At 41.3% G+C, this 23,388-nt stretch overlaps 1 protein-coding gene across 3 annotated transcripts in view; it reads left to right on the top strand.

Annotated features, from left to right (window-relative positions):
- MKX (mohawk homeobox) overlaps positions 1-23,388 on the top strand; it is a 49,894-nt gene that overhangs the window by 11,909 nt on the left and 14,597 nt on the right. For 2 of the 3 annotated variants that reach the window (XM_064704051.1, XM_064704052.1), the window contains one exon: positions 342-677. In XM_064704051.1, coding sequence (XP_064560121.1) covers positions 342-677 — 336 coding nt within the window. Of the gene's footprint in view, positions 1-341; positions 678-8,216; positions 8,280-23,388 lie in introns of those variants that run through there. The other variant, XM_064704053.1, reaches the window with a different exon arrangement.

Below are 23,388 nucleotides of genomic sequence, written 5' to 3' on the forward strand. Positions count from 1 at the left end.
AAGTTGTGATAGTAATAATTCAGCCTATTCACACGGCTTTTTAAATGCTTATTGAGTTAGGGCACTTTCCATTTTTTTCTACCTGTCTTGTGTTACTCATGAACAAATTAGACTCAAAGACTTTTCTATAGCTAATTAATTTAGAATACCTGGAACATCTGAGAATCATGGGAACTACTATGAGCAATGTGTGAACAGAAGCAAATGAAAATCAGTGTCTAATGCTGAAGTTACTGTCTAGTTTCAGTTACATTTATCACAATTCAAAACATGGAGAGAAAGCCTCATGTTAAATATTAAGTACTCAATGTATTACTGTATCTTTGTTCTTTTGTTTTCAGATGGAGAAAATCCTCCAAGAAACCATATGAATGAAGGGGGATATAACAAAGCAGTTCACCACACTGTGATTAAAACTGAAAGCTCAGTAATAAAAACAGGAGTGAGACCAGAAGCAGGTGCCAATGAGGATTACGTGTCACCCCCCAAATACAAAAGCAGCTTACTGAATCGGTACCTAAATGACTCATTGAGACACGTCATGGCTACTAATGCAGCTATGATGGAAAAAACAAGGCAAAGGAATCATTCTGGTTCATTTAGTTCCAATGAATTTGAGGAAGAACTAGTGTCTCCATCATCATCAGAGACAGAAGGCAATTTTGTCTATCGGACAGGTAAGGGATATTTTTCTGCATGATTCCTATTACAGACATCTTCTGTAGACATTGGCCCCTGGATTAAGTGTCATCTGATTGTGCCTTTTATGAGACTTCTGTCCATCCTGTCATATCACAGTGGATAATTCCTGTCCATCTTCTTGCTTGAGAGTGAATTACTCCTGCCCATCCTCTCGTATCAGAGTGGATAAATCCTGTCCACCCTTTCATTTCTGGAGAAGTTCTACCTGCAGTATTGGAGTTAAGTGCTGTTATTGACTGCTAATGAAGCTGGTTTGCTTTTCAAATGGAGCAATGGGAATAATTTTTGAAATTACACTTACAGGCCACTTTTTGTCAGCACTAAGATGAGCCTAAGGAAGGAGAAAGCTCTTGCGTATTCTATTACAATAACACTAGAGGACTGAAGTTCTCCAGGGCCACAGCTGGGAGGAGGAAGAGGGCTTTGAAATTTCAAGGTGGCCGTTTGTGACACTTACATGAGTCATATTTCCTTCAGGGGAGTGCATGTGAGCACCTTCCCCTGTTGCACAGCACCTTTCTGTCCTCAGAGTGCCTTGCCCAGTATGCGACCCTTTGGTGCTCACGCTTCTCTTAGGGATACAGGCATTAGTGAAGGCTCATTTCTGCATCACTCTCCAGAGCTAAGGGGCCACAGACTTTGCCATTAAATAACTTGTCTTCCTGTTTTTTGAAGGGTTACACATAGTTTATTATTTTAATTTTACCAATAAAAACATACAAGCTTGATATAATGTCATCCACTGTGTTACCAGTCAGAGCAAGGCACATTGGACTGCCTGGTTCATGCCAATAAATTGCTGTAAATCAGGGCAAGATCAGGACTTGCTTAAATTCCCATGAGTCAGGGGGTACTGGAAGGCTCCTCTTGTGAAACTTCTGTATTTCTTTGGGACATAAATTAAAAAAAAATTAATTTTGGAAAATATGAAGTTTTGCACCCCAGTCTCTGAAGGTCTCCACCAGTGTCTCAGGATTTTGACTCATTGCAGCAGCCCCTTGTGTTGTCCTGGGCCTTTCTTGGCAGGTTATTCTGCCAGGGACCACCCTGAGGAAAGCATCACTTTAGGGATGGATATTGCTGAAAAGTACTGGAGGATTTTGCAGTAAAGTTAATACAGATTTAGATTTTGCACTTGGTTCCCCTTGGCTTCCTTGGCAGGCAGGTTCAGGTGCCTTTGCAACTTCTCCAGTTTGCAGCCTTTGCTCTCTCTTTTCTGGCACATTTCCTGGGGGAGGTTTGTTCATATGGAGGGGCCACAAGGCTGAGTTCTGTTGGGGGGGATTAGGAGGATGTTTATGTGTGCAGGCTGTTGGGAATGACCAGAGAATGAGAGGGGACCCTGTAGAGAAATGGGGTCTCATGGAGAGAAAGAATAGTGCATGCTCAGTTAATAAGTTTCAAAATAAACTCTCTCTGCTTGTGTTTTTTTTTTCTTTTTTCTGAACAGACAAATGCATTTGGTCTGCATTATAAGTATATTGTCTGCCAAGCTTTATTTTTAAGTGAAAAATTACTCAAGAGCAGATGCAGAAGCTCAGATATGTAAACTTCTGTTTTTCTGTACTTTATACCATAACCTAAAAATGGATGCAATGACTTTCTAAAATTTATAATAAATTTGCTACTGGATTAAGTTCTTTTTGACAAATTTCAAGTTGTGCTGAAAAATATGGTCATTAATGTGAAGGCTGAGGGCGGCACACTGTAACTGTGTAAATTCACCAGCTGTGCTGGAATGACTAAAAACTAGTATACTTGTCCTTAAAGTTCCTGAGTGACATTCCTGGAACCCCTCTTGAGATTGTATTTAATTCAGTTCCTAAATATCTTCCTTCATATTTTCACATTTTTTGAGAACAGACCAGCAGCTCTTAGGATATAGTTTTATTGGTTTTGCACTTTGAAAGCAGACAAGCAGTATATAGAAAGAAAAAAAGATCATATATATACACATGATATACATAAGACAAATATATATACATGACTTTTTTACTGTATCATTGCTATATATGTGTGAACATTCAGGAAATACAGGTACAAATAGGCTTTTTTCACTTACAAGATTAAAATTAAAAAATTAATGATTTTCTGATGCTACCCATGCATGAATTAAACTTTTCCTGAAGAAAGCATATATTTTCAAAGTATTTTTCATTTATGAAAATTACCTTCAAATCGATGAAATTATCCACATGATTGTTAGGTAGGAAGAGATAAATAAGGACTATATGCTTTTAAAATGTTTTCTCTTTGTAATTTGAATACCTGGGTTGGCAATTCCCAGCGCAGTACAGTATTAGATCTGTATCTGTGTTTTCCCTAAAATAGCTGTAATACATTTGGGCTAAGCAAATAATGGGTATGGCTGACTTTATCACTCTTACCCTCCTGAAAGTGGCAAGTGTGTTTTGAAGTGAGATATCACCACTTACAAGAAGTTCCACACTGCAATTTTTTGTAGCACAAACCAGCTGATTTTTAACACAAAGGAGCTGTTGCAGGATTGTCAAATCCCTACTAGACGTTTTAATTTATGAAGACATTTTAATCAGCATTTCAAAAAGCACAGAGTGAAAACTGATTGATGTTTTATTTTTGAGAAATGTTTGGCAAGGTCATTGTGCCTGTAAGGACGGGAAGTCGCTGGAGTTTAAACTAATTCTCTGTTGTGCTTTCCTGGAAAGGCAACTTTTTGTAGCAGATCAGAAGTAAGAAATCATCCTCGCCCTGGCTTCTGATTAGGGGCTGGACCGTGATTTTAGGTACATCAGTGTGTCTGGAGCTGGTTTTTTTTGTGTGCCTAGTGCTGGGGTCAGTGTGGCCACGCGTGTCCCGACAGCCTGCGCCAAATTACCGGCGCATGCGTGCAGCGTCCAATAACAAAAACAAGAAATTGCAGTTTAAAGTTTATAAGGAAAACGGGTTGTAGAGGTTCCCATTTCAGTCATTAACATGCTTATAAACACGGGACCATATGCTACTCCGGCTTCATGCAACTGGGAAATCCCACATAAAGATCAAGGACAGGCTGTATAACTGACTGTCGGCAGAGCAGCCTCGTTTATACCTCCGTGCAATTACCGTGAGCTCACGGGCAGCAGTTTCGGTGCTGGGGCAGGAGCAGCAAATCCTAAGCGGAGCCCTGGCAGGTGCCGTGCCCACACTGCTGTGCCCCATGCCCGCAGCCCTGGTGGGTGCAGTGCCCACACTGCTCTGCCCATGCCCAGAGCCCTGATGAGTGCAGTGCCCAAACTGCCCTGCCCATGCCTGCAGCCCTGATGGGTGCAATGCCCACAGTGCCCTGCCCCATGCCCGCAGCCCTGGCGGGTGCAGTGCCCGCACTGCTCTGCCCCATGCCTGGAGCCCTGATGGGTGCAGTGCCCACACTGTCCTGCCCCATGCCCGCACTGCTCTGCCCATGCCCGCAGCCCTGGCGGATGCAGTGCCCTCAATTCCCTGCCCCATGCCCAGGGAGCTGGAGCTGCTGCAGGAGGCAGCACGGGCGGACAGTGCCGGCAGCCTGGGGAAGAGCGGCTGTCACAGGTATGGAACAGCCTTCCCAAGCCTGTCTGTTGTAAGCTGATATTCCTATCTATATAACAGGACATACACTAGTGTGTTCACTTAAAGCAGAAAATTTCAGTTCAAATCAATCCTGGTGCAAGTATAATATATAAGTATAGATAATTGTTCAAATATGCATCTTAAGCTGATGACTGAAAGGCTCGGTTCAGTGTTTTTGTTTAGTGAAAAAGCCGTGTTGGAGAACTGGTTTTCACTAACTGCTTGGCATGCAGTCACTCACAGCGGGTTCTCTGTGTGACAGGAATAAGTGAAAGCAGACTTGTCTACCCGTATTTGTTGTACAAATGCATGCAGAAATAACAGTCTTGACTGCAACAAGCACTCCAGAAATCTACAAGGAAAAGATCTAATGTTTGTAGTGAAGCTGAATATTAATCTAAAGAGGCAATGTCAGTCTTTGGTTTATGGATCACTAAAATGCTGACTTTTCTGTAATCAAGCTGCAGTGCTCCCTGAGTGCCCTATTGTCAGTCACCTGCAGAAACAAAATGTTCTGCATCGCTGTAGCACAAGGAAATGAAAACTCCCAGTTTTCTGGGATATTGTTGTCTAGTGAAGGAAAGGAAAAATTAAAACAAGAGAAAAAGAGACAAAATGGCAGGACAGGGAGTCCTTTTTCTGTAGGCAGATTTTTTCATTGATTTCTCTTTATATGTTACTTAGCACAGTAGAAAAGCCAGAACAAATAAAAACAGTGAGGAAGCTCAAGACTTGCAGGGCTGGAAAAGAGGGTGGTTTTAAACAAGCACTTGAATGACTGGCCGATTTTTGAAGATGTTTGATCTCTATTTTTAAACATTTATACTCAGGAGTATGCTCTGTTTCTGATGTTTTCATTACTACGGACTTTTTCTTTCCTCTTGCCTTTCTTTCTTTCTTTCCTTTGGATCCTGCAAAGTTGGTGATTTTTGAAGCACTATCCTGGGTCATTTATTGCAGCACACTGAGCACCTCTGATGAGACCCTCATCACTCTGCAGGATCAGGGCCACATTCCTACAGAGCACTTGAATGTAAGGGTGTAGCCATGCACAGAACTACTGTAGAGAGACACAAACTGCAGAACTGTGATTTTGTGTGGTCCTTGCCAACTTTTCCTCGCAATTTAACATTTTTAGAAATTAACATGTAATTTAAAAATAAGCCATAAAATTTGAAAGCATAATATGAACACAATGGAACCTGTTTTCAGAAACAACTCAAGGGACCTACAAAAACTGCTCACAGCAGTGACTTTTGCAAGTTGGATCTAAACGGTGCTGGAAACTTTGGGGATACTTTGAAATAAATGGCAACCTGGGAAAGCTGAAGGAGGTCTTTTTTGCAGATCCTAATATCGTCCAGAAGTGAAATGTAAAAGGTGAATGTCAAGTATAGTATTAAATGCACACAGCAGCATAACTGCAATTTGAAGGTTACAATTTAAGATCGAATTTCTGCAGGAATTTTATTATTACATGACCTGATTCGTCTACTAAAATAGCATGGAATTGAGAATTGAGGAGAAGATTGTGTTTAATTTACTGTTCTGTTGTTTTTTCTAAAGAAAGAATAAAAGGAAATGGCTTTACTGCACGGGAAGCGTCAGGTTTAATATACCAGATGTGATAGCCCAAACCTGAGAGCTTTAAAGATCCCACCCGTTCCCTGCTAGTTTGGTTCACTTATTGCATTTCTTTCAGTTCAAGCACCAACAATCAAATAAGCTGGTTTTTTAGTTTTCTTTAGTTTCTTGATTTCTCAGTGCTTGAGCTGCAAGGGGAATGGGTCAGGATTTTCTCCACATGACCCCATAAAACAGTGCTTCATCAAAACTGAATCTTTTATTGTGGGAAGGTAGCAGTTCCAACCTCTCTCAAGTAGAATGGAGGAAGAGAGCCCTGGGTGGGCTGGGAACAGCCAGAGCTGGGGCAGAGCACTGTCCCAAAGGCCTGGGCACCCAGGGACTGCCAGCCAGCAAGGGAGAGCTTTGCCTGGAGCCAGCCCTGCTGAGAGGGGAGGCAGCACTCGGGCAGTGCAGTTTTCCTGTGCCACTTCTCTCCACTCTATTCTTTCATTGGAAATGAGAGTATTTGTTTTCTCACAGGTGCTGGATGCAAAAACTGTGCATTCTTGGTTTATCTGTTTGTTTTCAGATGCAAAAGGTTATGAATGTTTAAGGCTTTTTTTCCCGTTTAAACCCAAAATATTAAAGATTCCCACCTCTATGCAGATAAGGTGTGCTTCAAAGAGCAGCATATTTGTGCCTGTTCTATAACCCAGGTATAATTGCTGAGGAGACCCCACAGATTAGAGGTGGACTGTAGGCACATCTTCTGGTTTTGCTTCTGTTGATGTCATGGCAAATTTTCCACATGCTTCAGTAAAAACTGTCTTGAGCCACTTATTGGCTGCAGAGGATTTTCTTCAAATCAGCTTGCCTCAGAGCAGCACGTGTCAGGACTCCTGACAGCTTTATCATTGTAGGGAATGGGATGTTCCTGCATGAATGATTTGAAATGGAAAAGATTACAACATTTGACCAAAAAATCAGAGAAGGCACCAAAAAATCAGGGCAGCAGCCATGTTTCCATAGCCACAGGCTGTTGCTGCCTGTGCTGGCGTAGCAAGCCCGCCTTTGTTTCTCCAAGACCATTAAAATTTTCCCAATGCAAATATTCACAGCAGTGGCCAAAAAGCATCAGATCCCTGATGCTTGCCCAAGACCTCTCTCAGACATGGCAGGAAAAATGTGTGGTACTGTCACCAATTTCTAACAACTATATTTTATTCTATTTTAATGCTCCTCTTTAGACTTAGTCAATGCTCCAGGCCTCAGGAAGGGCTGTTCTCTGGCAAGCCTTAGGCTGCATTCATTTAGTGAAGGTGTTTTCAAAGAGAAAAAAATATTTATCCCCATTTTCCCATTGTTCCGAATGTCTTCAGAAATATGCTTGGTTTTAAAGCCTGGGGCCAGCCAAAATGTGAATGTTTCAGGAAATTATGTGCATGGAAAAGCACATAGTCATAAATCAGACTGTTTTCCAGTTTTAGCTCTAGACTGCATGGTTAGTAATGAATATAATAGGGAAATTAGTTAGAAAATTAGCAGTTAATTTAGGGATATTTAAAGAGTGTGTGAAACTACAGCTTGGGAAAACTCATTTAGTGAAATGGATGTGATTCCTTCTCTCCTTCCACTGCGTGAGCAGGATTTTCCCCAGTAGCCAAATTTGCGTGCAGATCTCTTGCAGCAGACACGCCAGGCTCTCGTGCTGCCTTGCCATGTTCTGCCCTGATTCAGGGGTAACTCAGCCTTGCAAACATCAGCCAGCTGCAGCCACTGCTGCAGAAAGGAACACTGCTCAGAGAGGAGGGCAGAGTGGGGCTCAGGGGAGACAATGAGATAAATGAGCCATGCAGCAGCTGCAGCAGAGCAGCAGAAAGCCCTGGGTGCTGCAGCCCTGGTGCAAGGAGCAGGGGCAGAGCAGGGCAGCACCAGGCAGGAGCAGTGGTTTGCATCCCAGGGATGTCTCCATAGCCTCACTCTGCCTTGGTGTGCATGCAGAGGGGCCCTGGCACTGCTGCCGTCCCCCAGAGTGCTTGTGAAGGCACAAAGGAGGGTGTGTCTGCTCTGCCCCTTACCCAGGAAATCCAGCAGCAAAGTGTGAGTATCAGCTGTTTTTGCCAAAGGGCAGGTGTATGCCAATGATCTTTAAAAATATGGCATGATTTTATACTTGGAATAGCAAAACAGAGGAATAAAACACAGAGGCAGAGATGTGTGCTGTCACCTCATCAGAAGTGGCTCAGAAATCACACACAACTTTATAACAGTGATGGGGTAGCACCTCTGAGCAGACAAAGCCATGGCTGGAGGCACATCACTGGGTTGTGAGCAGGACTTGTGCTGGCTCCAGCCCTGAGTTGTGCCTGTTCTGCTCTCAGGGCTCTTGTGGCACTGCAGCTGACTCTGCTCCTGCACCAAGACATCTGCTCATGACACCTGCATGAAGAAAGAGAAACGACAGGGACAAACCTCTTTATTGCCCAGTGGATTACTTTTACATATGAAATCTATAATTTCCATCATGAGTAACCACTGCCTTACTAACATACTAATCTGTGTGCAGTGCAAGGAAGTGTGACCAGGCGGGGACAGGCTGCAGACAAGGCAGGCACAGGCGAGACAGGGTAGGAGCAGAAGGGGAAAAAAGGGCTGGACTTTTCACATTCTGGCTGGGGCAGTAAACTTAAAGGAATGGCAAGCCCATAAAAGTTTCACTTCTTTCTGGAAAAACATCTGAATTGAAACTTCACACCTGGCATGAGTTTTCTGCATGTCCCAGCCTCCTTCCGCCGCTGCTGGGGAGAAATAATGCGACTTTGGGTAAATCCTGGTGGATTCTGCTCGTAGTGCAGACTGTCCCTCGTGCAGTGTTGGTTACCTTGCTGCTGTTCATGTTGCTGTAGTTAAGGTTGTACCTGTGTTTCCATTAGAACCCTTTTAATCTGCAAATTTATGACCCAGCCGTAAAAATTCAATCCAGACTGAAACTTGGCATGAACAGCGTTCACTCTTCCATCTGTGGAAGGGATTTAAGCAGGTACATCCCAGTAATAACCATCTGAGTTAGGCTTGTAAATATGGAGCATGATGACTGGTGAAAAAAAACTGTGAGCTTCTCAGTGGTCCTGGAGTCTGAAATATTTTATGCCTGTGGTGAAACTAGTGAAAAACCAGCTTGTTTGTATTCAGTCATATAGCTGTAAATAAAGAAAATGGTTTGGGTCTCTCTGTGTTTGCTTACATGCACAAACACATGCATTTTCCTTACCGTGGCAAGATTTTTATATGAGTGGCAAACACTTGAAACTCTCCAGTCTCGTGCACCAAAGCAGTGTTTGATGATTCTCAAGAAGTTAAGAAATTGTATTTGTGCTGGTGCAAATGGTAAAATTTATCTATTGATTGTAATAGAAAAAATTAGGGAAATAAGAAGACTTATTTTTTTTTCTTGGATTTTTTTCTTTTGGATGAGTTTTTTAAAAACTTTTCTTAAAATACTGTAAAAATGGATGCAGTATTGAACTGCAAAATTAGTTTTATTCACCATTGCTTCCTCCCATTTTAATTTTCTTTTCTAAAAAGCTACACAGTGAACATGCCTGATGATATAAACTAGTGATCTTATCTGATCCAGCAAATCCTATTTCCCTTTGCAGGTTTGTGGGTTTTAAAAGTAATTCTGTAATATGAAAAAAAACAACAACCCTCCTATATGTGTTTAACTGAACTTTTTTAGGTCATTTGTCCGTAATGTGAATAACAGAAACATAATGATGAAAGCAGTTTAGTGAGACCAGGCTTCTGATATTCCATGTGTACTCACAGAGAAGATTTTGGGAGGATTTTGACACAATTTGAGAAGTGAAGGGATATCTGCATGGAATAATGCTGGGCTGTGGATAAATTTGTACAGAGCAATTCAGAAACTGTCAGGAACCTGTAGGTATTGTTTGTGAATGAGAGTTTTATCAGCTTGAAGGAGAAAGGGGAGTGCATTTAAAAACACCTGTTCTGCAAAACCTCGTCTAGTGTTCATCTGTAGAGTTCAATTTCAATTATTCAGAAAACCAGATTTGGATTCAGTGATATTAAATCTGTTTCACTGCAGACTTAAAAATTTGGGTATGAGATAAAGAGACAGATGTGGAAATTACCAGTGATTACTAAAGACCTGTTGAGGTCTTTTATGCTTTATGGCATTAAATTGGCATCAAATCACCACTTTAGATCTGCTAAAGGAGAAATATGTCTAACAGCAAAAGCATGCAAAAGGCTTGTATAAGTGAGTTTTATGTGAGCTAAAAAAAAAAAGGACCAGGAGTTTTTTAAAGCAGGGAAGAGATTTGGAGAGGTAAATTACATTGTAGAAAATCTGGAAAAGTGAAAAACTATTCAAACAGAAAGAGATCAGATAAACATTTGAAGCTGGAATAGCTGTAAAGAAACACAAAAATAGGTAAAGCAAAATTCCAATGAAGCATGAAATCTGTTTTCCTTAATTTTTTACTGTGGCCTTGAAACCCGATGTCAGAGACTCTATCTCTGTTCTTTCACTGATGGCCAGAAATTGAGGTTAGGATGACCAGATCGTTTGGTATGGCACTGACATTTCAAGTTAAAAGGGATTGCCAAGACTCTCAGTTATGACACTAAAATATACCACTTTTTCTAGAGCCAATTTTCAGTCCCTCCTCATGCCTCCACATTGATTTAGGCAACAGATGCACGAAAAGCAAAGCAACATTCAAAATAATCCCCTAGCTGAGGCTGGGGGAAGGCTGGCTAGTGGGCTGTAGCCAAAATTCCTTAAATGTTACAATGTTTTACATTTCTAAATGTAAAAACTTTCTTTCCAATGTGAGGTACCAGCCAAATGTCTTAGTTACGGTATCTCGGAGTGAAAACTGGCGTATGGCCTTGTGGTCATTTGTGGGTATTGACAGATTTACACCCTCCAAGATCAAGTTAAACCTTGTCGGCTTCTCCATCTCCCCTTACTTTGTCAGGGTGGTTTTTTCTCTCTGTTACTATTTGTCAACTTAAATCCTTTTTTTTTGTTTTTTTTTTTGCTGGAAAAATGAAGGCTCTTCACAACCTGGCTCTTCAGGAGCAAATTGCCTCAAATTCTTTCTGCTAGCCAAGGTATTTTGTAATGCATTGCAAAACAGCGGCGGGGCTGCGCTCCTTGCACTGGATGTGCTTTGTGGGCCAGACACTGCGGGCAGTTTTAATGAGCTCTTGGTGTGCTGGAGAATTCGTCTTGGCCCTTCGCTTCAGGGAGACTTTTATCCCAGGTCCCTGTTTGTCCAATTGCTCTTTCTACCCCAAAGAGCAGGATCTGGCTTTGTCCCATTGTGGGATGGATCATACAGAGTTTTGGACTGGTGGCTGCTCAGGGTGCAGGTTCTGGGTCTGGTGTGCAAATCCAATGGTCTGCTCCTGACTGTTTATGGCAGCTTTGCACTATGGTGGTGGATTGTCCTTTGCAGACACGCTAAAATCATTGTCTTGCTTTTCTCCCTTTCATGCTTTTTAGCTGGTGTAGTTGTTGATTTTTGCATCAAATAATTTCTCTGGGATCATCTTCAAATAGGAGCTTCCTCCAGAAGACAGCAGCCTTTGTCCCTCTATCAGGGGAAGCTCTGGGCGTCTGCAGCGCTGTTTGTGCCAGCAGTGTCAGAGGGAGCCATGTGCAGCCTGTGAAATTTATGTCAGCTGGGGGAGCAGGGCTGCAGGGTGAAGCCTGGAGCCCCTCTCTCTCTGCAGTGCCATAATTACAATAGTTCTGGGCCTCCTACTTGTTGAATCTCAGCAGTGCTGGGTGTTTAGTGACACTTTCTGAAGTGAAGAGAAACCAAAAAAGCTGTCTTGCTCTGGCCAGCACGTGAGATTGTAGTGGTGTTTGTAAGATGTACAGTGTTTCATATATGTGCATACACAAAGATGCACTTGTATTTCCTTAGTGCTCTTTTACAATTTATCTTGCTGTTTTGCTGTGCTTGAACCTTCAGCTCAGAGCTGGGCAGAAATGGCAGTGAATTTTGCAAAGACAGAGGAAAAGAGGCTCCCAACTGTATTGTCTACAAACAGTGACATATCTTGCTTTCAAATCCCATACCTTGCCGAGTTGCTTACTCCAGATTGCCCCTGCAAAGCTGAAAACCCTTTTCACGAAAGTCAGCAGAGGTGACGAGGCTGACCTACAGGTATTGATCCTATTAATCCTTTCTTTCATGCAAAGGCTTGTTTTTGCTGTCTAAACTGATGTGAAGAAATACTTCTTTAAACATTTAAATGAACAAAAATGGCAGGTGTCTTTATAAGCCTCTTTTCCTTTTAGTATTTTGTCCCAGCCATTCTGCTGCTATTTTCACTCCTTGTCTAATGAGACCGTGATTGATAATTTCTCCTTGCTACTCGTGCACATAAGCATTAATTTGTGTTTATTGCATTTGCTGCAAATCTATATAGGGAAAATGTCTTTAATATTTCTCATTCTTCTATACCTCATTCAAATCCCAGATTGACACACCTGATTCTCTTCCCTCTTATTTCAGAAGGGGTTGATAATTATCTCTATACCCAGCTCAAAAGGCCTTTATCTTCACCTGATAATTGAGGGACAGGCACTCAGATATGTTTTAAAACCAACCCTTTGGAAGTGATTGGAAGTGCAGAAATCCATTTTGCCAAGATCTGATCTGGGTTTTGAGTGTTTTGGCCCCAAAGCATGCTACATGATGTGACACACAATGTTCATGCGTTCACAGAGCTTTCCAAACTTCATTTTGTGAACTCCTGCTGATTTCAGTGGGATCTTTGCTCACAGATCAAGGGCTGTGAGCTGCAGAGAATGTAAGTGCTCATATTTGGGTACTCCTTATCCTTCATTCCTTCTCAAAGTAGGAAGAATAAAGGCTGTATTCAGTGCTGTGGTGCTACTGCATTTGCTGAGGTTTGGGGAGCTCTGATACCTGTCCGTGGGCTTTATGGCTGCTCAGAAACGCCCCTTCCCTGTCCAGAGCAGTGGCAGCACTCAGCCTGATGTGAGCCCACCAAGCCCTCTCCTGCCTCATGGCTGCGTCATCTTCCCATCGTGTCTGGACAGGCTCCACACAGTGGCTCCACACTCCCCACAGGACCAAAAAATCCTTTTACAGAAGGTACAGGAGACAGGCCTTCTGAGGTAAACTCCCCACAAACCACTGGCTCCTGCCCATGGTTGCCCATGGGGAGCCCGTGTCCCACCATGCTGAACCTCCAGCCCCTGGCCCAGCTGGGAACAGGACCTCTCAGAAAAAAGCCAGGTCTGGGTGAGCTGGGCAAAGGGTGAGAGGGGAGTGTTGGAGCAAGGTGTGTGAAGGAGGTAGCTGGGAGAGATGGGTTTGTCCTGCCCCTCAGAATATGAGGGACATGTGGGTTACCCACTAACGGGGCTCACCTTCGTCCTTGGTGAGCTCTGCTCCATCCAAGGATATTGCTCTGGATATTGCTCCCCTGGCCCCCACACATCTTCCAGCTGGAATATGGGTTAGGTAAATCAGACACACCGAGTTCACAAATACAGGGCAACTGTTTGGAGAGGAGAGGAGGGAGAAAATCAACAAAGGCCTTTGATATATTGGATGTCGTCTGTACGTGACACTCTGAGACCTTCAAATGCTTAAACTAAAAACCTAAATATAATTTAGTTAGTAAAAATATACCTCAGTTATAATAAAATGATAATAGTGGAACTTGGCAACAGAGCAGCTAATAAATACTACACTTTTGAAATGTGCCTGGGATCCAAGTACATACTCTTTTACTGTGTAGTTAAAGCATGTGGCAGGACATGCTAGACCAAGATTTTCTTTTTGTCTTTCCAGTGGAAAACTAAAGTTCTTTGTTTAAGTGAAGCCCATTGGGAATTTTTCTTAAGTAAAACAAGGAGCTAAAGAATTCCATTCCCTTTTGCCAACTTTTTTTTTTTCCTTCTTCAATCCAAATTATCGATTAATGGGGCATTAAGTAACAAAACAAATACAGCCTAGTTAGAATCATACACTTTTTAACTTAGGCTCTTTCAATGCTTTCTTATTGGTGCTTCAAACACAGCTGAATTAAAAGATGACATATTTTATTGGAAAATACTACCCTTTCTAAACCTTTTTGACCTTATAAAAAGAAAGGTCAGTAATCTGAAAGTAACTACATTTGCATGCTTACCCCTATTTTTGAATCTTAAAATGAAAAAAAAAATCTGTACTCCTTTAAAATCTTCTTCCTGAGGTTCATTCTTTGCCTTCCTCATTAGCTGTCTCCATTTCGGTACCCTATCGTTTTGCCAGCAGAGCAGCCCAGTGAATGCTTGACCATATTTTTGTCTGGCTCTAGTGAAACCGTGATCTGACAATAGAATACTTTTCTCTGGGTTTTCCTTCTTCCCCCAGGGAACCATACTTCAAGGGCAACCTGCTTGTCCAGCATATGAACATGTGGAAAATCCACTGCTATGCACTAATGATTTTCAGATGGGCAATTGTTGCTGAAAATCATCCCAAGAGCAGCAGCTTCTCCATTGTAGCACCTAACCACTGTGGGATCACATTGCTTGTAGCTGCTCTGGAATAAACCCTTTGCATTTATGTACAGAGTGGTGACATCTGCTGCATCACACATATGTGGTGACAAAATTTAGGGGAAGAAAAGGAGGTACAAGTTACAGTTGTGGTTATTTTTTGGCCACTGTAACATGAATCAAAATCTGACACTTATTTTACATTGAAAGTATAAATGTAGGAAAAAGTTGAGCTCTGCCAAAGATTCACAACAGCAAGGCAGAAGCGCCCTAAATATTGTCCACAAATTAATAGCTTTGAAAGTTGTGTTTTAAATATTTACAAGGAGACTTGTCACACTCTGGGAGAGAGAAAAATGAGTTTTAAATTTTAAATAACTTCTATTACTGTTCTTAGAATATGCATTCTTTTTAAACAACTTTCACTTTTAATCTGCAATTAAAGCCAAAGTTTTCTTTTAATTTTAAAAGCTTGCCCTTGGACTAAACCAACATGGAACATTTTTAAACATTGATCCAAGCTGCTGTAGATACATTTTATTTAAACCACAGAGCCTGCAGTTGGATTCCTTGCTTTGCCAGATCGGCTATGAACTGTAAGTGTGGCAGTAATGATTGTGGAGTCCTGGATGCTTCACTAACAGTGAGGAGGGTTGTTTTTCTGGAGTTGTTCCTCCCTTTGGGCCCTATTCATGAATGACTTAATCTCTGTCTATGATCAAATGTCGTGCAAGTTACTGCGCACAGAAAAATCAAGGAATGCTTCTCTTTCCTGCGTTCCTTACATGGAATTGCTGTGCCTGCCCAGCAAGCAGTTGGAGAGTGGTAAGGGTGGGAAGCAAGCAGCAACAAAAACACACAGAGAAAACCACCAGAAGCAATATAAAAAGAGTGAGACAAAGAAAACAGAGAAAGTTTTGTAAGATCTAGTGTGCAAGTTGGATTGAGCCATGCACAAGACAGCTCCAGCTCGTCCAGGCAGCACTAACTGGGCTTTCGACTGGGGAGTGTTACAGGGCAATTTATTCACCATGAAAAACAAAAGTGTTCCCCAGTAATTTGTCTGCAGTGTTGGCCATAAAGATGATTTCTACTGCATGTTTCTGTTAGCTTGTTTTGTCTTGAAAAGCAAACATTACTGCTTCAATGGGCAGATCTCAAGAATTTCAGGGAGCAAATGCTTCTTAGTCTTTTTATCCTCTTGACCTAATTGCTTGTGTGGTAATTCTGTCCTTTGACAGGATGTTACACCACTTTATTTGAAGCCAAGAGTAAGACTTTCATTACTAGTGATACTGATTGCACAATGCATGCCATGCAAGGAATTTTTCATGTGATGTTTTGGTATTTTGTTAGAGATCCAGCAGAATACGGGGGTGAAGTGGTGCATAGCTGTCTCCATACTTATACAGGTCTCTTCCTTACTTTTTAAGTTTCAACAGTTTTCACTTGAGTTAGGTTCTGTTCTCAGTTAAGAGTGAAGAAAGGACTTACATTATCAGAGTTGTTTTTCTCATCACCAACACCCTGCAGCCACTGCATGAAATTCTGTCTGTCTCCATGCCCTAGTGTGAGGACAGATTGCTATAGCAGGACTCCCACGCCAAACAGTCACTGGTGGCAAATGGGAAATAACTTGACTCAGGTGCTGAACTCCTCCAGCTGTTGATGGGAGTTACACTTGTTTGTCCAGGACAGTGACTGGAATAGTCGTTTAGCTCTTTTTGAGATATTTTCCATCCCTTTAGTCCTGACAATGGACTTAAAAGATGTAACTCTCTTTTCAGGTAGGTCACGGCTGGAGTATCATTTTAACTCTAGGAGGGAAAAGATAGAAGAAAGGATAGGGAATGAAGGGAAAAAGAAAACTCAGAGCCAGGAAATAAATACAGATAGGAAAATAAAGAGCAGAAAGTTTTGGAAGATTGTAAAGAGAAGATAGTGTTGGGAGAGGACGCAGAAAAGGGAATGTGAGATTAAGGACAAGAACAAAAAGCAAAAGGAAAGAAATGGGATCAAAGGGATGAAGGCAAGAAGATAAAATACTGGGGAAGCAGTTATGGAAATAATGGTAGGAATCTGGAGTGTAACAGGAAAGGGTTCTAGAATAAGTTAGAGAAGGGAAGGAGATATCTGCATTTTTAAGTCAAAAATTAGAAGTTTGATATTTTCATTTTCAATGTGTTTGAGAAATGAGGGTAGATAAGAATTCAAGACACTGCCACTCTTCTTGGAAGGAACCTTTGAATGCAGTTGTGGTGTCTTGGCATTTCTTTCCATGCTACACAGGCTAAGAGGAAATGCACTTCCAGGAAAGGATATGACCTTGCTTAGGATACAAAGCAAATTAATCCTAACTGTTGCTCCATAACTTAGGGTAAAAACACAGCTTAGTCTGGGACTGGGAAATGTTCCAGTGCTGGTGGCAGTGGTGGTAATGATGGAGGCATCTGTTTGTGTGAGGTGTGTGGTTATTAATTTTCCAGTCTCTTGGTGCATCTGCAATCCCTGACTAAGCTGGGCACAAAAGTATAGAATACTTCTCATACTTTGGCTTAATCATACCCAATCCAGACTTTGGCGGATTCTACCAAGACCTGTTTTGAAAACTGTAAGTAGTTTTCAGGCTACTGTGAGACAATTTGGCCAAGTGTGGAGGTTTCCTTGGCCCAGTGCTCCTGAAAGTTTTAACTTCTTTTAGGTCTGCTGCTTTCTGTAATTTTTTTCAAATCAGATATTCTCTTTGAAATTTTTTCAAGTCATCATCTGTAAGTTAAAGAGAAAAATCTTTTTAACCTAATGCATGGTTGGCTGGGGCAGTGTCTTTGTGCTCCTCTGAGACGAGCATCTGTCAGTAGAGTAGAAAGGACATCACCTGGGATGGACTGGTTGTTTGATCCTGTATGTCAAAACATGCACTCCTATACAGTTCATGGTACATATGAACCTAAAATATGTCATGCCAAATCTGATAATTACACATATAATTTTCAAGTTCAACAAAAGGTTTTGTTTCCTTTTCCCCCATAATTTTTTAAATAAACAGAATGTATCTGAATTAAAAACATGGTTGGTGATGGTGAGTGGGTGGCTCTGTTTACCCTGCCACATTATATAGTACCACTTTTACTCCTTGTTTGGATAGCAGTCACAAGACCAGATATCAAGCTGTGAAAGTATTTTTCTTGCAGCAGCCTTTCTTTTTTTGGCAGGCAGTGGCTTTGGAGATGCTTTGCATTTTGTCATGTGATTGGACTGCTGATGAGGTTTGTGTGTTGCCTCATTTTCCTGGATTCCATCTGAATTAACTCTTCTTTGGGTCACAGTCATTAGCACATTTCTGAATGAGTGTAATGAACACTAATACTTAATCTCTGTAAGGAAACACCCTGTAAAGAAGGAATTTGCTGCATTTGTTCCACGTGACAGAAATCTGTTTTCTGTACCTCCAGCTGTCCACATTGAAAAAAATATTCCTTCTTTGTAGTAATATTTCTTCATGAAACAAGGGAAAATGAGGGGAAATGACTTGGATGTAATTGTTCCATCTAAAAATATTCAGCTTAGTCTTGTAAACACATAAACTAGTTCTTTGTAAACAAGCCTCTTAATTTTCTTTAAACTGAGTATTTAGATGTTATGTTAGAGAAGCTGGGTAAATCAAACACATATGGTTCCTATTGCATCAGGGACTTTCTTAATTTTGGTGTTCTAATTGAAGAGATATTTTTGAAATCATGCTAACTTTACAGAAAGTAATCTGACTCTGTTTGGTCCAGGCTTTATTCTTCCATCTATCAGCACACTCTGGAACCATTTTCCACTTTAAATGTGCAGCAGTAACAGTATACCTCATAGACTTTGTATTGCCCTCAATACTGCTAGTGTGTGATGTGGAAATATGGTTTGGGGTAGTTGAGGTTGTGGAACTGACAGAGCCTTACTTGAAGGGGAGAGAATTAGGAAGAGGCATCAGGGAAGGAATGAGAGTAGGGACTATAATTTATTCATAAGATTTTGCCTTATTCATGGATAATTTATAACACAAAATACCGTAGACCGAGTCGTATCTTTAACTGGACAAAATTTCTATCCACATCAGAGAAATACTGCAGGTCTCCTTTAAAATATAAGTTATTCCATAGATGTCACGAAACAACTATTTCCCTCAGATAACACAAAATTTCACTTTGGCATCCAGTATGTATTAATTTTCCCTCCTACAAATAATAGGCAGAGAGCTATTAAGTTTACATTTGAGGTGGGAGCACTTGAAATAGAAAGCACATTTCTCTCTCAGGCAGTGCTGTTGTGGTTTCTGCCAGTGTGGGCTCCCACTGCAGGTGCATGTTGTGCAGAGCTGGGCAGGGCCCCTGGGCTTGCAGGTGCTGATGGGGTGAGATACCCTGTGGAGCTGAGTTAGAGAGCCAGAGCCCCCTCCCCAGCAGCACCCTGAGCCCTTTGCACTGCACCTGCTGCCTCTGAGCTGAGGCAATGAGCACGCCAGGTTTGCCACTGACTTGGGTCTGAATTCTGGGTAAATACACCTTTCCCAAGAAACCAGAATATTTAACAATAAATTGCCTTTTTTTTTCTTTTTATTCTTTTTCTTTTTTTTTCTTTATTTTTTATTATCCAGCAACATGTACAATATAAAGTCCACAAAGGTCATAGAGGTAAATTTTTTTATTAAATGGAAATACTTGGGTTCAGAAACCATTATGAATCATTTTGGTGTTTTAAGTTCAGGATGCAGGGTAAATTATTCCAAAAATCATGGTAGCCAAATGTCATTCTCTCCAAGTGTTTGTGTAATATCTATTTATCTGAGGGCAGATGACTGCTATGTATAATCAGAGGCAGACTTTTGTCAAATTGAGACTAAGTAAACACAGCTGAACACAAGCAAGTTGGACTACAATTTTTTGAGTCCTGCCAGCACTGTTATGACCTTGAAAATGAATGTTTTTTCAGAGCAATCTGCTTTCAATATGGGAGAATTTTTAGTGTTTCAAATTAACAAGTGTTGACTGAAAATTTGTTCTGTTTAATTTTAATATTTTTGTCCAAATAAATGAAAAGGGTATGATTGTCCAAAGGAGGGCATCCTTTCTTTTGCTTGGAAAGTAGGGATGTTTTGTACAGAAGTGTTTCTTGCACGAATCTATGAGAACAGGAACAACAGTTATAGCTGTAAACTCATCTGAAACGTCATCATATAATCAAAGAAAATTTTCTATTGTTTGCTTGAAACATAAATGCTCTTTTTTATGTTCCATACAAGTAAATGTAGAATTCAGGCAGTAGATTTTATGCCATTACATATTTAGATACTGTTTTCATCATCCTTGAAAACATAGGACTCCTATTGATAACTTTTGCCTATTTTTCTAAAGCTTAGTATCCTTCTAAATTTTTTGTACTGACCCTGTTTATCTCTGATAGCCAAAAAGAAACTAGTCTGATTTTATTGCCGAACAGTACAATTTCAATCTTTGTTTTAACGTGGATTTTCTGCTTTTACAGTACCAGTCATTAAAGCAGAGAACATTTTGCTCCCTTGACTTTAAAGGTCACAGCATTTGGAGCTCAGAGAGGCTTTGGAGAGAATTCAAATAGGAGTCCTGATCAAAAATTTGTCTTTCAGTAATTACAGCAAGTGAGTGTCATCCATTGCCAATATCTGTGTTTCAAGGCGCTTCTTTCAAAGGGTTTTTTTTTTCCATTTTAAATGCTGTATAGAAACCAGCTTACATACCAAACTCAGGAGTAGGACATGTGCACAGAGTTGTGGCCAGGGGAAACTTTAACAGTGTCTTTGTGCTTCATATTCACAAGTCATTCTTCCCAATCTGCCTCTTTGGCAGGCAGCAATTATCAATTTCTACCCAACTCTTACAGAACAAGGGTTTAAAGCCAGCAGCTGAACATGCACTGCTCCTCGTATTTGATGGTTGCTGCAGTGAGACTTCGGCTTTGCAAACCAAGTGCCATCCCAACAGGTAGTCCTGGATGTTTTTTGAAAGAACTCTTCCTGCTTCAGTTTTCTCTTCCCTTATCATTGCAGAGAAAGTAAAATGAGGATCCAGTTGGAAATGGGGAGGAGGTGGAAAAAGACAGATGTGACAGAAAAGATGACAACACAATTGAGAAGCAATTCTGATTAAGAATTGCAATCACTGAATATGGCTGAACATTCCTGTATTTTGTTCTCTCTACTGAAATGCAGATTTCACAAATAAAGCAGAGGGTGTTGCTCTATCTGAGCAATGTGGCATCTTAATGTTAACCAAAATCATATGGAAAAGTCCTTGATGCCAGGGTTTTAGACACTTTGTTGTTTCTTCTGGGCAGGTCTTCCTTGGGGTCTAAGGGCGTGGATATTCACAGTGTCAGTGTCCTGGTTTGTATTCTGGAATCTCTGCTTCTCCACAAAGGCTAAAGAGTCTTATTAAAAACAAAATAAAGGAAAGGGGCAGGTGTCATCTAAGCCCCAAAGTGGGCCTCTGGGTGTTGGAAGGGTGCAAGGCAAGCACTAATTGCAGAGCTTAGGAGCAGAACTCACCTTGTGTTATAACAGCCTGAGGCAGCCAGCTGTGTTGGAGGTGTGAGAGGAAGGGTGGGTGTTGCTGCAGATGGGGCTGTGGGTGGTCAGCAGCTCTCAGGTTGCTTTGAGCAGCTCTCAGGATGCTCCCACCTTGTGGGAACCCAGGACATCCCTCTGGCTGTCCAGGACAGCCAGGACCCCTGCCAGGGGGCTCAGAGACCCTGGCACAGAGCCCAAAACACCTGTGGGTTTGATTATGACCCATGGAGCAAAATACCAGCCTTGTATGAAGATCAGCAAGCCACAACAGTTTAGGTAGAATAACAGTGAAGTTATCACGGGGTGAAAAAGTAGATTTTGGGGGTTTTAGAATGGGGGTTCAGGGGGCAAGATGGAGGAATCTGGGCGTGTCCAGCCTTTCTCCTTCTTCTTCTTGGCCTCCATCTTCTGCTGTGATGTTGGCACTTTTGGATTGGTTTAGAATGGAAGCTCACTGTCTAACATAGGTGATAGGTATTGGAAAGTAATTGCAAATATTGTATATGTAGTTTTTAGTATAAAGACATAACACCATCCCGGGGGCAGGGAGAGTGCCTGGACTGTCGTGCTGAGGGGACCTCAGCTGGACAGGAGAAAGAATTTTGCAGGTAAGGAACAATAAACAACCTTGAGACCGAGAACTGAAGAGCTCTGACTCCTTCTTCAAGTGCCAGACTGGGAAAAGAGACTTTCTAACATTTCTGGGGGTCACTCTGACCAGCGAGAGATCCTGGCACTACCTGAGACAGCAGTTGCCAGGGATGTGCTATCCAGAGAGAATTTTTTAAAAGATTCCCTGAACCTGGAGCCTCAGTTGGGGTTGGTGGTGGCTGCCAGCACTCGCCAAGACCGGCCTACGAGCCGGGTGAGCCACTGCCAGGGCTGCTGGAGGGGCTGGTTTTGCCAACACCTCTCTGGTTTGTTTGTCTGAAGTAACATGTGGGTGCCACCCAGTAGGCTGGACTTTGTGCATCCTGATGAATCCATACTATCAAATACAGCATTTGCTGGTGGTGCAAGGTCTGTTTGTCCTTTGTTGGAGAAGGACAGTGGGCAGGAACTCAGGCACTGTCCACACATGGATTTGCTCTGTCTGCTTTGCAGAGCCCCATAAACTTCACAGACTGTGATGTATAGGCAATTGTTCTATGGGAAAGCTTTGGCTCAGGGGCAAAAATAAAAAGTTCTTGCAAAATTAAAGAAAAAGCCTTTCTTGTTATAAAAGTGGAAACAGAAGTACTACTAATAATAGCAGCAAGTTAATTAAAAAACATGAAACAGTTCACAGAGCTTAAAGACTTTGTGTTGTAGCTGCCTGGCTTGCATGGCTGCTGAGTCCTCCTCTTATCCTCTGTTCAAAAGCTCAGAGCCTAGCCTTGAACTGTGTTAGAGGGATCAAAGGATCTCACTTTCTTTTACCACAGTTATTTCCTAAGTAATATAAATGTTCTTTATGTCTGGAGCCATGGCTTCATGTCTCGTTGTTTTCTTTATGGAAGTAGAAATTCAGGATCTTAATTCTTAAAAGGCAGGTGAGAATGCAAGGCTATCTGTACAAATATATGACTGTTGCAGATGCTGCTTACCCTTAGGAAAACATCTAAGTAGATTAGGGAAGACACCTTAACAAATCCCATAAGTATGAATTACTCTGAGATAAAGTTAATTTAATTGCTCCTTGGACAAAAAGTTCACAGTGATTTCCAACTGCATCTGTGTAAGGAATTGTGTTCTGTGAATGCTGGTATTTTCTAAATTTTTATTCACATATCTGTAGCTCAGTTTCCCATTGCAAACCTTGTTAGGTGAAGAGTTTTTAGGGGTTTTTTTTGTGCGTGTGTTTTGGTTTTATTTATAGTAACACAAAAAAAAGACCAATTATTTATAATGCTAATAAAGCTTCTGAGCTGGTTTTGATTTATAGAGCTTCCAAATTAAGCAAAATTTATATTTTTGAAGTATTTCAGTTGATTTAACCATAAATACCATATGGCTTTACCATAAATATGTATGTGTGTTTTAAGTCTGATATGGCAAACTGTTGCAGGAGAGAATTCCCTGGCAGAAGTCTCCTGGCTTCCAGAAAACCACATATGAACTAATGTAAAACAAAGTATATATGACATTATCACCTTCTGCAACTGTCTTACATATTTTTAAAGCATCTTATGTCTGCACCAACCTGATATTTTTAAACAGCGCTCACCCTATTTTGAGGAAAAGTGTTACAAGGGCTACTTTAGATAGCATTGTCTTTTATCTTGGAAGCTGATAGCCAGCAATTCAGTTAGGGTTTAGAGGAAGCTATTGGCTTTAACTGCTTTTAGATCCCATTCACTGGTCAATGTGTTGATGCCTTTTTGGGAGAAGTATGTTCAATACCTATGGACAGTATATTTTTCCT

Source organism: Zonotrichia leucophrys, chromosome 2 (assembly GCF_028769735.1).
Source record: "Zonotrichia leucophrys gambelii isolate GWCS_2022_RI chromosome 2, RI_Zleu_2.0, whole genome shotgun sequence".
Taxonomy (NCBI): Eukaryota; Metazoa; Chordata; class Aves; order Passeriformes; family Passerellidae; genus Zonotrichia; species Zonotrichia leucophrys.